Here is a 14582-nt window from a genome sequence, read left to right on the forward strand (position 1 = left end):
TATGATAAATTAGTAAATGGGCCAATGGCAAAAAAATTAAATTAAGTACTATTTCAATAAATAATGTTGTGAGAGATACCTTAGCAAACTGCCATTTTGAAGGACATTTTAAAAGAAACTTATTCATATTTCCCTCATGTTTAGTAAATAATGTAAATACTCATGCAGTCATGCATTTTACTGTATTCACATAATAGCTATCCATTTAAAAAAATGTGATATTAAAATTACCTTTATTAATAATTTCTTTTCTGGATGACTGTTAATTAGTTTTGCCCTGTATGATTTATGTAATTCATAATTGGAAACAAATAGCTGAATTAGGTTTTGGAACTGCTCGTTTATATAGCTTCTATTAGCTAAATTTGTATAATTACTTATATTAGTCTTTATTTTCATAAGTTTCCATTTGATGACATTTACATCATTAAAAAAAGTTAGGTGAAATCCTAGTATACGGTGCAGCCTTGGCGCGACTTTGAAAATTATCGCCAACACCAAAAATGATCCAAAGAACGTCTATATATATATACTATACACTATATACTATGTGTGTATATACATAGCATATATACTATATACATAGTATATACTATGTTTAATTATATATTTTCTTTGAATGACCCGTTAACTACTCATCGCAATGTCCGGTTTTTACTGCTCATCATAAAGTCGTCTAAAGTAGCCAAATCCCGTGTGCACCGGATACTAGGATTAAACCGAAAGTTAAAAATAAAATATTTATATTATAGGCTAATATACGCCACGTAACAAAAAAATCCTGGACAGATTAAAGTTGATGCCATGTAGGAGTTGAAGCGCATTGGAAATTTTAAAGCCTATTATTAAAATTAATAACAGGAAAAGAGTAGGAACTTTCAATAAGCATTCTTAATACATCTTTTAATTTAATAGTAAAAGTTCTTAAAAACAATTTGAACATATTCTTTTTACTCAAATTTCTTCAAAGTTTTTACATTCATAATTTGTTTACAATATTTTAAAAATTATTTCAACCTTTCTTGCATAAATCTTATTGAGAGATATGCACATAATATTTTATGAACAATTTGAGTATAATTTTTTAAAGATTATACCCATATTGTTCATAAAATATTATGTACTTTATGAACAATTTTTCTGCTGCATTATAACTAAGTTCTAGTAGTTTAATCAATTCTTACTTGTAACTATCGGCTTTAAAAATATCAATAATAATATTATCTGATTGTTGTATTTTTATATGCATCGGGTTATATATGCTAATATAATTAAGTAATCCTAAACTTTTCTTTTTAGCATTTTTCATCACTGTGCAAGTATTCTTTACCATTGGTTTCACTGCATTATTAGTGGCTTGTGTTTTGATCCTAGCTGTGCACTTATGCATGAGTCCTGAGCAAGATGTCGTATTTGTAAGAGTCATTGCAACACTAACCTTAGTAGCTGGTAAATATATTTTACACTTTATATAATTTTAAAATTCTTATATTGTGGAAATTAGTGAATATGATATATACTTAAATGTAACGTAAAAATGAAGAATTTATGAACCTTTAAAATTTTCTGAGATTTATTAATAATTGGTTATAGAGATGTCTGTAGTTTAAATTATATCATTTGAAGGAAATATTAGTGTATAAAAATAGAAGCGGTGAAATTTATCTAAAAATATTATCTTTAACCCCTTCGTGCCGACTGTCACGTATACGTGCCAGCAACGAACACACTTATCTACCGGCCGACACGCAGGCGTGCCAGAGCATTGTTGCGTTCTCTACCGACTGTCACGTATTTGTGCCAGTACCTTGGAACGTTTTTCAAACTATAATTTCTGCCACAACATGGCACTGTATGTCCATATGGTTTCAGATACATGTACATTAGACCTTCTACTCAAAATGAGAGAAGCATGACTCACATACACGTGTTTTTGATTATATAAACAAACGGGGAACTAAATGTTTCCGAATGGCGTGATTTATGATGTCTCTTTAAATTGCACTTTATTCGCACGTGTTAGTTGTTTATTGTAAGTAGAAGTTTTATATGCGCTAAAGCGTTGAGTATTTCTGTTTACAGTTCAGTTTTTAAAAAATAATTAGATCTTGTTAGATGTGAATTCTTTCTTTTTTATCGTTTCAATGTCGAAGCGTCGAAAATGTTTAACAGAGCATGAAATAGCAGAAATGATGCAAAATATTTCAGATATTGATTCTGAAATTCTGATATTCTGATATTGATTCTGAAAGATTAACTGAAAGACATTTTCCAAAACTTTGTTCAGAAGAGACTGATAAGAAAATGAGACGACGATGCTTCGTTTGTTCACATTCCCGGAAAATTCCTCCAAAACGGCAAATGAGTTATTACGAGTTCAAGGAATGTAACGTAGGATTGTGTGTAGGTCCCTGTTTTCAAATTTTTCATACGAAAAGAGAATTTTAAGTAATATATTTAGTTTTCAGGTGTATAATGTTAAAAGTCATAAAATGGTGAGTAATTAAAATAAAATGTGTAAAATATGCATTTAAACAAGAAATAAGGTAATTAACGTATATATATATATATAAATATCTATAAAGCATAAGCCGTTTAAATACTCTATAGAGCATTATTAAACAATGCGTTGATACTTTGGAAATTTCATGGATTTAGGCTTAGTAGCAAAAAAGCCCCCGGCCCTGGAGAGACGCTCGCGGAAGACACTGCCGGCTTCCGCGATAAACGTGCGTTTTCGCTACTCGGCTCGAAGGGGTTAATAATAATACACTGTTGGCCACCGTAAATGCAACATCCTGAAGGAAGCATGCAAATAACATGAAATTTACAACATGCATTAGTGGAGGTGAGATATGCAAATGATTATAATTTCAGCGCAGACGCACATTACGTGTGCCGTCACTTCGAAGCGCTATTTAAGGCTTGAAGTGTTTGACGATTTCAAGTTCGGCAATTGTGTTTTTCTTGTGGTTAAAAAAAAAAAAAAAAAAAATTATGCCTCGTAGTAAACAGCGGTTATTGTTTGATCAAGTATCTGAGTTTGATAGAGGAAGGATAGTGGGGTACCGAGAGTATGGATTATCTTTGAGAAAAATCAGTAGTCGTGTTCGACGAAACCAAACAACAGTAATGTGGATATGTGACCGTTGGATGCAGGAGGGTACGATGGACCGACGTGTTCGATCGCATCTACCTCAGTGCATCACTTCGCATGATGACAGTAACATTGTGCAAATGGCATTGACACATCGCTTAGTCACATCAAGAACCATAGCACAGCACATTCAGTCTGTAACGCATCATCCAGTGTCTGAGTGTACCATTCGATGTTTACAGCAGAGTGGTCTGTCCGCAAGACGTCCATTGCTTCGTCTACCCTTGACGCAGACCACAGACGTCTCCGCTGCCAATGGTGCGATAAAAAAAGGATGTGGACGGGAGAATGAAATGAAATTGTCTTTACTGACGAGTCGCGCTTCTGTCTGCAACACCTTGATGGTCGGATTCGAGTCTGGAGACACCATGGAGAGAAGATGCTTAAACAGCTGCGTTATGCACTGGGTATTATGGTATGGGGCGGTATTGGATATCACTCTCGTACTCCTCTAGTAGGCATTGTTGGTACTTTACGCTACATCTGTGAGGTGTTGGAGCCGGTTGACCTTCCTTACCTTCAGGGCTTGCTCACAGCCATATTTCAACAGGATAAATCATGACCACATGTGGCAAGCATTGTCCAAGGGTTCTTCGTTAATCGCCAGATTGAATTGCTTCCCTGGCCGGCTCACTCTCTGGATCTTTCGCTGATAGAAAACATGTGGTCCATGGTTGCTGAATGATTGACCTAGATTATATCCCAAGCTGCCATACCAGGTCAACTTTGGTAACGTGTGGAAGCTGCTTGGTCTGGTGTATCCCAAGAACACACCCAAAATCTCTTTGAATCAATGCCGAGGCATGTGGCAGCGGTGATGTCCAACAATGACGGCAACTCTGGCTACTGATTCTGGAAGAAACCACGCTTCACAGAAGTCTATAAATTCAATCATTTGATACTTGGTCAACATGTTATCTACTAAATAAATTTTTTTGTGATATCTCTCATCTTGCTTGGTGTTGCAGTTTGGAAAGCCAGCAGTGTATTATGAAATGAATGACAAAACCAGTTATGAGACAACAGGAACAGCTGAATTCTCCATCTCTACAGTAAAGGGAGTGTGAAATACTCTTCCATTTCTGAAGAATGGTTGTATAAATTTTGAGAGTTTCATTTAAATTGTTTAAGCAAATAAATAAAATGTAAAATAGAACTATTACACATTTAAAAACCAAATTTGTATAAAGCCTGTTTATTTTTGTTTAAAACAAAGGTCCCTTTTTTATTCATTTTAATAGCAACTTTTTGTAAAATGATTGTTATATATGCATTTAAAAAATGGGGGAGGGGATTTTAGCAGAAACTGACAATTTCTATAAAGGGCTCATGCAGTGTTAAAGATTTGTATTACTGGAGCAAGAAATCTTTTTCTATAATTTGCATATTTTAACATTTTTAAGCCAGATTGAGCTCAGTGACTTGGTTGCATTATATTGATGTCAAGAAGCACATCAGGTTACAACATAGTTTAAAGCATATGCTTTGTCCAACGTCTGTATGAAGACTGTTCATTGGCAGTTGGTGCATCTTAGATATAATAGCTAACAGTCATCTCGAGCTCTAACGCTAACATTAAAACAGTGATAGCTGCAGCTGCAGTTTGTCAGATTGCACTGAAACTGGATGATTTAACCCTGGAAACATATTGTCTGGTCCAGTGAACTGAGATTCTATTTGCTGCATGCAGGGGCGTATCTAGAGGGGGGTAAAGGGGGCATCTGTCCCCGGGCGCAGAATCCAAGGGGCGCCAAACTGATGTTACTACATTTTAGAATTGTTTTCCATCCTTGGCAAGCAGTATGTGGCACAAAATCTTCAGTTGTCCCTGGGCGCTGAAAACCCTAGCTACGACTCTGGCTGCATGTGGATAATAGAGTTTGTGTGTGGCATAAACCATGCAAAAGATTGCATGTCAAGCAAATATCCTGTAGCTCTGTGATGGCAGTATAACTGAATGAGGCACCTTTACATAATCCTCGTTAGGTCTTGTCATCAATATCAGAACACTAACAAACTCAGTCTACATTAAGCTGCTGGTTAATCATCTATATTATCCCTTCATGTGTCCATCAGTTATAGTTGCACAGGAATGATTCAGCAAATATGTAGGAGTGAGATTCAAATACTGTCCTGGCTTCCAAGGCCCCCAGATATGAATCTTCTCAAGCACCTGTGGGATTGCCTGCAATAGTCTATTTACTCCCTGAATGCATCACCATGCTTTGTGACAGGTTTACTGTGAAAACGGCTACATTGGTGATTGATAATACCACTATCTCTCTTTCCACACGTAATCAAATCCCTTCTCAAGTGTATTGGTGCTATAATCTGCCCAAAAGATAAAGCAACATAATTTTGAACAGTGTGTATAATAATTTTTATTTTACAGTGCATATACATATTAAGGCTACAGCCTGTCCCATGTATTTGAAAATTCCATATAATTCAAATATTTTTCATCCATAAGCCAAACATATATTTTATGCAGTGTGGTGAGACAGTTTTATTTTTTATTTATCATTTTTTATTCTAACAATGCATATACTGTTTTATTTATTTAAAACATATTTCTATTAAAAAAGTACACTTTGGCCAAATTAAAGAAAGACTTTATTTGCCTAAGCATATAACTCATTTCTATGTAAAGTAAAACATTGAAATTAATTTTTATGCATTCATGGTGAATGAAATCTTTAATTGGTCCATTTAAGCTAGTTATGCACTTTCTCTTAACAAGTGTTATATCTTTTTAAAATTGTTTTTTCTGTGAGTCAACTGAAACTGTATTTGATTATTCAGCTTGTATAATTTAAAATTAAACTAAACTAATCTTTTTTGTACGATATGAAATAGTTTTACTGGGCTTTAATTATGCTTATTGGTGCATATACAAAAGCAATCCTGAAGGTACCACAAATCTAATTGGAAGAGAAATACATCAGTTAAAAATTTTAAATTAGGCAAAATAGCAACTTTAGATTGACGTTACTGAGAGACTGAAAATAAAACTGTTATTAATTTTCAGACCAATCAGTCATAGGTCCCTTTTCATCATCAGCAAAAGAATTTTTGCCTCTAAAACAATAAGAGTTTTATTTAAAATCTAAATCAATATTAGGTTGCTATTTTGTATAATTTTAAATTCCAAAGGTACTTTATTATAGTGTACTTTTTTTAAAGGCACCATTTGATTTAAGATAATACAGATGGATAAATGTTCTGTGAAAATACTAAAGTATCTGTTATATATACCAATTTGCTTATAAATTATTACTCGGTATTATACTAATTGCTCTTTTATAAAATTGTAGAATTAAAAAAAATATTGTATAATGTAAAATAATAGAATATATGTAGAATTTGCTACTTTTATGTTAACACTTATTAATTTTTACTGAAATTTTTTTTTTTTTTAGCTGTATGTTGCACATTGGCCATTATTGTCTTTGGCATTCATGGAGATGGTCGAGACTGGATGCCTGATCCAGACCATAATTATTTATCATGGTCATTTGCTCTTGGAGTTGTTGGTTCATTTTTCACCTACATCAGCTCAATCTTATTTTTCATTGAAGCCAGTAAAGCGAAGAAAAGGGAAGATGCATTGAACCACCATGTAGCATATCATATGGAACAAACTCATACTAAAGTTTAGGATGTTCATTAAAAAAAAAAAAAACATTATCATTCCTGTCAACTATAATTCAGATGGTACTTTTTTATCATCTAATGTTTAGCATCTGTTTATTTATGAAAGTTGACAAAGATGAAAAATGTCAGAGATGAATTTCTAACACATTCCAGTATTTTGCACATAGTTATATCTATTTTTATAATGATTTTTTTACAAAATAGTTTTCTTGATGAATCTCTTGTATTTTGTTTTAAAGTACAGAATTTATACTTTCAGTGTTGTGTATATATTTTGTTAGATAAAGAGTATTACATTTATTGTTAACGCACTTAGCTGAAATATCTCCGTCCATTTATATTAAATGTATAATTATTTGAAAAGAAATCTCTGTATTTGTTTGTTAGAATGTGTCAAAAAATATTTATCATTTATATTTTCTTTTCTGTAGTGTTTAACTGTTTTATCTGAAGTAATGTAAATTCAGGAATGTAGTAATTTTTTTATAAACAATCTAAGTTATATTAGTGATTTTAATAAACAAGATTTTAGAAATATTAATGGGGAGAACTTAGGTTTTAGTTATGGTTAAAGTTTTATATTGTTTTCATTTTTTTTGTCTGTTTATATTTTATCGTCTTTGCATATTGGGAATCATATAGCAAAAGAATTTTTATTATTTTACTAAATAAAATATTTATTTAAAGCTATGTCTGTGTTGTTTTCTTTGTAATTTCTCTTTAGAAATGACTTTTAAACCATTTTAAGATAAAGTATTTGATATTAATAATTTATGGAGATTAATGGTAATGTCCTTTAATATTTAAAACAACAATGTGGGAATATATAAGCTTAATTAGTATCACATGTGAGTATATGTAATGTATACAAAGTAACGAAGTCTGACAAATTTGCAAAAGTACTTCAAAATTTTAAATGAAACAAAGATAACATAAGGTATGAGATAATATGGAAACAAGCATTATGATGTAAAAAAATTCTAAAGTTAAGAAAATGTTTAACATTTAGTCAATTTCATTAATTGTAAATGTGAAGAAATATTACTATTTTCAATTGAGAATCAGAAGAAAAGTTACACTTTGAAGAGATGTTACTATTTTCAACTAGCAATAAAATCTTGTGAATTACAAATTAAGATAAGAAACATTAAAGGGTATTGTTACCATTTGATAAGTAAGGTCTTTTATTTTCTTATATTTTCTTTATCACTTATCTTGTATTGCTGATCAAGATAGAAGAGTAATTTAAAAAGCTATCTGGACTTCTTAACATTTTGCAATTTATTTTTCTAACCCCTTATAACTGGCTGATTGCAAAATTTCTAACTGTACTTCTTGTGTATTCTGCCATCTATATTCAAAACAAAATCAAATAGTTATAGTTATAGTAATAGCATAGACTCCAACTACTACGAATTCTCCGTAGTTTCTACGGAAATTCATGAAAAACTATGAGCTACGGAAAGTATGGAAAAAACTACGGATTTTACAGAAACAAGAGCAGGAGAACCAGTACGCAAAACGGAACCAACTAATTCATCCGATGATTGGCTGAATACTCGTGTTATCATATATCACGTGTTGAGTGCGTTCCTAGTTTTGAAGAATTAGCCAATCGTAGATCAGTAACTCCAACCGTTAACGACTTATCAATAGTTCCACCCAATTGTCTGTCTCCCAGGTTCCTCGCTGATGCGTGTTTAGGCTGCATTGTGTAGTTTACGGCGAGAGCTTAGCGTGTGTCTTGTGAACTGTGAATCAGGTGAAAGATTTTTAATCATAATGCTGCCTCGAACGAAGAAGCCAAAATTATCAAAGCAGAAGTTTAAAGATTCATATTCTTCAGAATTTCCATGCATTAAAGCGTCCGAAATTTCTGTGAATCACGCACACTGCAGTGTATGCAACAAAGACTTCTCAGTTGCTCATGGCGGAAAAGATGACTGTAAACGGCATGTGTTTTCTCAAAAGCATATAGAACTTGGTGCCGTAAAGTCTAAAGAAATAACAAATTTCTTAATAAAAGATGATGAAACAGATCCTATAAAAGCCGAATGCTATTTTGTTCGTTTTTTAATTGAACATAATCTACCGCTTTCTGTTTCGGATCATTCCAAAGAGCTTTTCAAAGCAATGTTTCCGGATTCTGCCATAGCAAAAAAATTTAGCTGCGGTCATACCAAAACTGCTGCTATTGTGAAAACACTTGCAGAAAATACTGTTGCTGATATTATAAAATCAGTGTGCAGTACATCATTTTCTCTAAGTACTGATGGAAGTAATGATAACAAACTGTACCCATTGGTTATAACATACTACAGTAAAGAAAAGGGAGTGATAATTACTTCATTGATTTCTATTTTAGAATGCACGAATAATACAGGAGAAGGTATTTTTAATTGTATAAATGAAAACTTTAAAAACAAAGGTTTAGAATGGAAAAATTGCTTATCATTTTCTTCAGATAATGCTAGTAATATGATTGGAAAGTTTAAAGGTGTAGCATCATTTATCAAAATGCATCAACCAAGTATAATCACCCAAGGTTGTCCGTGCCACCTCTTGCATATAGCTGCAAAAAAAGCTACTGAAAAATTAATTGGCTCAGAAATTGAAATGTTGATAATAGATATATATTTTTACTTGGAGAAAAGTTCAAAACGGAAGCATAGCTTCAAAGTTGCTCAACAAATTTTGGGACAGAATGCAAAATCTCATAAAATTTTGAAATATTGCAGTACGAGATGGTTGTCTCTTTTAGAATCTATAACAAGGATTTTGGAACAGTGGGATGCTGTGATAATTTTTTTTGGAGATAAACCAGATAACAGTGAGAATGAAGGAAAGAGATTGCAAAACATTAAAAAAATTTTACAGTCACCGACCACCAAATTGTACTTGTTATTTTTGAAAAATACTTTGCCTTTGTTTATAACAGTAAATATTAATTTGCAACAACAACTTTTAATGAATTTATTTGTTAGATTCGTAAAACCATCAGTAATTTCTAAAGAAAATGAAGATGTTACTCTAACGTCTATTCCATTTCAGAAGTATAGTAAACAAAAAGAAAATGAAAATTTAGTGATTGGTGCGGAAACAAGACTATATTTAAAAAATGCCAAGTTGAATGAAAGTGAAGTGAAATCATTTTTCAATTCTGTGCGAGCTTTTTTTGTAACTGCATGTTCATATATAATTGATAAATTTCCACTGAGTGATCTATTTCTAAAACATGCTGAAGTTGCTGACATCAACTTGAGAACTGAAGTCTCATTTTCATCTGTTCTTTACTTGATGAATACTTTTCAATCCATTATTGATGAAAAATGTCTTAATCAAGTAGAAATTGAATTTTCCATGTATCAAGTAGATGATTTGAAAGAAATTGTAGATTTGCGTATTGATATAGCATGGGGAGAAATTGCCAAATTAAAAAATATGAATGGGTGTATCAAATACAAAGTATTGCCTTCTGTAATGCTTGCTGTCTTAATAATACCTCATTCAAATGCAGCTTGCGAAAGAATTTTTTCTATTGTTAAAAAAAATCAGACGGAATTTCGACCAAATTTAGGTCTTAAAACTCTTGAAGCAGTTTTGATTGAAAAAAAAAATATGCAGGCAAATGAAGAACTGTGTTATAAAAAAACATTCTCAAAATCAAAATTTAAGCTTGCTAAGCATGCTACATATAAATCTTTGCATTCATAAATTATGCGTATTTTGTTTAATACTTATATGTATCATTCTTGGTTATTTAAATTTTATTTCCCTGTAGAAATCATATCCAGAATAAAGATATGATTTATAGCTTCTGATTTTTTCTATGATTAGTAGTGATTTGAAGTACTTTTTATTAGTGAATGCTTGAGGAGTTAAAAGAAAATTTCTAATTAAATGTGCATATAATTTACAAGGTATATTTTTAATTATTCAGTTTTATATGTATATGGATTTTAAATGTAATAAAATTGATTACAATTAATTATTAATTTAAAATTAATGAATGGTTAATTACAACATATGCTACGCGCACATTTTCAAAGTTGTAAAAATGTCGTTCGCGCGTTGACTACTGACAAGGTTTGCTGAAGGTTGGAGTCTATGTAATAGTTTTACAGTAGGGTACCCTTAAAGGGTGTTTTCTCAAAACTAGAACTGAGCGAAACAGTAGTGAATCTTAACAGCAAACATGCTAAATGGCAGTTAACCAGCCATTCTATCGTTGATGCAAAAGTAACATATAAACTGCAAGTTTCTAAATACATATATTTTTTAAAATTTTGTTTAAATGGTTATGACCTTTTTTAATTTTTTGATATTTTTCTATTATGCAATTTTACATTAAAAAAAGAAATATAAATAGTAGAGCTTTTAATATGCTTATGTAATTTTATTTAACATAAGATTAACATTAACAAAGATTTGAACATTTATTTAAACAAAGAAAGAACATTTTATTTTACATTAACAAAGATTTATTGCTATGAGCTACTGGTATCAGCTGGTGACATTTTTGTGTAATAGAAGCAAAATTTTTATGTGATTAAAAAAAAAAAAAAAAAAAAAAATATTTCTTAATTGGAGAAAAAAATACAGGAGAACTGTTTTTACTGGGTTAGATTTTCTGAAGCTTTTGTTATACTGAATTGTGTAACTGTTTTAATAAAACAGACCCAACTGCTATGTGTGTGTCAATTGGGCTAAATTTTTAATGAAAGAGACCAATATTTATTAAATCCAACTGACAGGACTTAAGTTATTTAAATATATACATGACATATATCCATTGTGTTTAATTGAATAGACTCAGTTTATAAAGCTTTTTAAAGAAAAACTTAGACCTACAGTATTTTTGTTATTACGTACTATAAACTTTTTATTATCTATAAACAATTAGTTTGTTTTATCTTATAGCCAAAAGCCGATGCAATATCAGTTTCTATTAACATAAAAAAATATTGTTCTCATTAAAAATTTTTAGGTATTACTGCGTACTTAAGAGAGAATACAGGAGAAATAATATTTTATAATTATCTAATTAATTAGTTTGTTTGATTATTGCAAAGCACATGATGGCTATCTTTTCTAAAGGGAAGGGATGCTTTTGGAGGATTTTCTTAGGGAAACTGTCTGGTATCCACGTTACACATTGGGAAAAACCCATGCTAAATGGTTTTTCAATGTAATTCAATGCAGCTCGTCCGCTGGGTTGAATTACGAGCATTTAATGACTTATTACTCAGTGGCTGATGAGCCTTTTTAATTAATTAAAAAGCACATCCACATTATCAAAATTTTTCTGGACTGTTGAAATTACTGAGTCCATGATAAACATATATTATGAACTAAATTGTAGCATTGTCTAATGTTTTTTATCTGCATATTACTGTATGATAATGCTTAATTTTCATTTTAGTTGAATTGGGTCTTTTAGTTGAAGTTGGGTATAACTTTGTAATTTGTTGGAATAGGGTTGTCTTTAAATGCTGCACAATAAAATGAAAATATCATTAACTCTGTAAATGACATTGAAATAAGGAAATGTCTTAAATTAGTATAACTAGTAAAATGAAGTTACATATATAAACAGAGTACTTTATTTCATTCACTGATGTTCAACTTGAAGATGATGTAAATATAATAAGCTCTTTTTAAGACTGTCATGTACTATTTGCAAATGATTTTGACTTTCTGTGAAAATTGTTGCCCTAGAAAACTGACCTACATCACTGTCCAACCTCATTATAAGGTAACACGTCTCATGGACTTCTCCGTATTTTAACATTAGTGTGCATTCATGACTAATTTACTTCATGCTTCTCTTTCTTCTTCTCTATCTTATTTATTCCCATAATTATATCCTTTTTGGTACTTACGTATTAACGCAACCAGGCCAAAATTCGCATAAATTGCCAAATTTGGCGACCCTACTTACGGCAACCCTACGTGTTATACGTAGTTTTTCGTAAAGAAATTATTTTTCTTACTGGTTAGATTGAATGCCTTGAAATACTTTAACTATGGGTATTTGGGATCTGCCTGCGAGTGAAAAAGATGCTGTTGAATTGTTGCAGGGATATGGAAATATACCGAACGAACGTACTTGTAAATGAATGAATTGAATGTACTTGTAAAATGAAACTGTATTTTGGAAAGCAAATCTTCTGGAAATGTAACGTCGAAGAGTGCAATCAACATTTGGGTGTTGAACTGCGGTGCTTAACCACCAGGGTGCCTGGGCGCCATAGCCCTACCCCTCATCGAATAACATGATAAAAGTTTCGAATTATGAGAAATATAACTGAATGTGCTAAATAATTAAATGAGCAAGAGTTTAAATTCATAATTGCTAATAGTTAAATACATATTTTTTCCTTAAGTACCTAATTACTAATCCATACATAATTAACTATTTATTAACAACTATTTCACAGAAGAATACATGTACACACAAGAGAAACAAAATACGAAGTGCGACGCCTTAGTGCCACTAGTAAAAACAAAAAGCAATCAGGAGGAAAAAAGAACAATATACAATACAGAATCTGAGCAACAATTTGCATAACACATATACAAAATTACACATTACTAACATTTAGGATCGCCCTTGGGCGCTTACTGAAATTGAGGTCCCTAGTATCATAACAATAGTTAACAACCACAGGATTGTCCAGAAGTTCCTGTTTATCATAAAATGCCCTAGATAGGCGGCAATAAAAATCACAAAGATCCTCTATTCTTAACTCTTTACGAATTTGGCTATTCCGAATGTACCAGGGGGCATTACATATCATACGCAATACCCCGTTTTGGGCAGCTTGTAACTGCCTTCTCAAACTTTTGCACGAGTATGCCCAGACGGGGCATGCATAACTAAGAACTGGACGCAACATGGTTTTGTAAATGAGCAATTTATTATCAATAGATAGAACACTGTTTCGAGCAATTAAGGGGAAGAGTGAAGCTTTACTAGCTCGAAACTTCCTGAGAATATGTGTAACGTGTGGGTTCCATGTAAGAGATTTACTGAGGATCACCCCAAGATAAGGGACCTGCTTGACCCAGGGAATGTCTACACCATACATTTGCAGGTGAGTCGGGAAATTCTTCTTAGTAGTAAACAGTATGGCATGTGTCTTGTCGACATTCACTTTGACTTTCCATTTGGTCAGCCAAGTCTCTAGCGAGTGGATGTGGTGTTGTAGCTGTTGTATTGCTGAACTAACAAATGCACTTTGCGTAAGGATCGCTGTGTCGTCTTCATACATGGCTAGTGTTGTGTTGTGTGTAGTGGGGATGTCGTTCACGTAAATATTGAATAGGGTAGGGCCCAGAAGGGATCCATGTGGAACACCAGCCCGTATAGGCCGGTTTGTGGATAATGAACCAGAAACATGAACGACAAAGTGTCTACCGGTTAGGTAGGATTTAATTATGTTTGTGATGTAGCCTGGGAGTCCCAGGTTGTGTAATTTGTATATGAGGGCATACAGCCATACTCTATCGAAGGCTTTGGCGACATCTAAGAAAAGTCCACCAGTGACACGATGTTGTTGCATCCCACTGCTTATTAACTCAACAACTCTGTAGAGTTGATGCGTTGTCGAGTGCTTACGCCTAAACCCAAACTGATAGGGTATGAGGATCTTCTGCTCATCCAGGAAGATGTTTAGTCTATGTAGAATAACTGCTTCCACGATTTTGCTAATTGAGCTTAGCAAACTGATTGGTCGGTAACTCTCAGGAGCAGTCGCAGGCTTGTTGG

General features: G+C 32.4%; 2 protein-coding genes across 3 annotated transcripts in view; one reads left to right on the top strand and one right to left on the bottom strand.

Annotated features, from left to right (window-relative positions):
- LOC118198454 (uncharacterized) overlaps nt 1–7501 on the top strand; it is a 50254-nt gene extending 42753 nt beyond the window's left edge. For both annotated transcript variants that reach the window (XM_035370144.2, XM_035370138.2), the window contains exons 2-3: nt 1300–1449; nt 6577–7501. In XM_035370144.2, the coding sequence (XP_035226035.1) occupies nt 1300–1449; nt 6577–6815 (389 nt within the window). In that variant the 3' untranslated portion in view covers nt 6816–7501. The remainder of the gene's footprint in view (nt 1–1299; nt 1450–6576) is intronic.
- Nucleotides 1–14582, bottom strand: part of LOC118198469 (uncharacterized) — a 281839-nt gene that overhangs the window by 94599 nt on the left and 172658 nt on the right. The window lies entirely within an intron of this gene.

Source organism: Stegodyphus dumicola, chromosome 6, assembly GCF_044657685.1.
Source record: "Stegodyphus dumicola isolate Sdum_Otavi_A_Nest chromosome 6, ASM4465768v1".
Classification (NCBI taxonomy): domain Eukaryota; kingdom Metazoa; phylum Arthropoda; class Arachnida; order Araneae; family Eresidae; genus Stegodyphus; species Stegodyphus dumicola.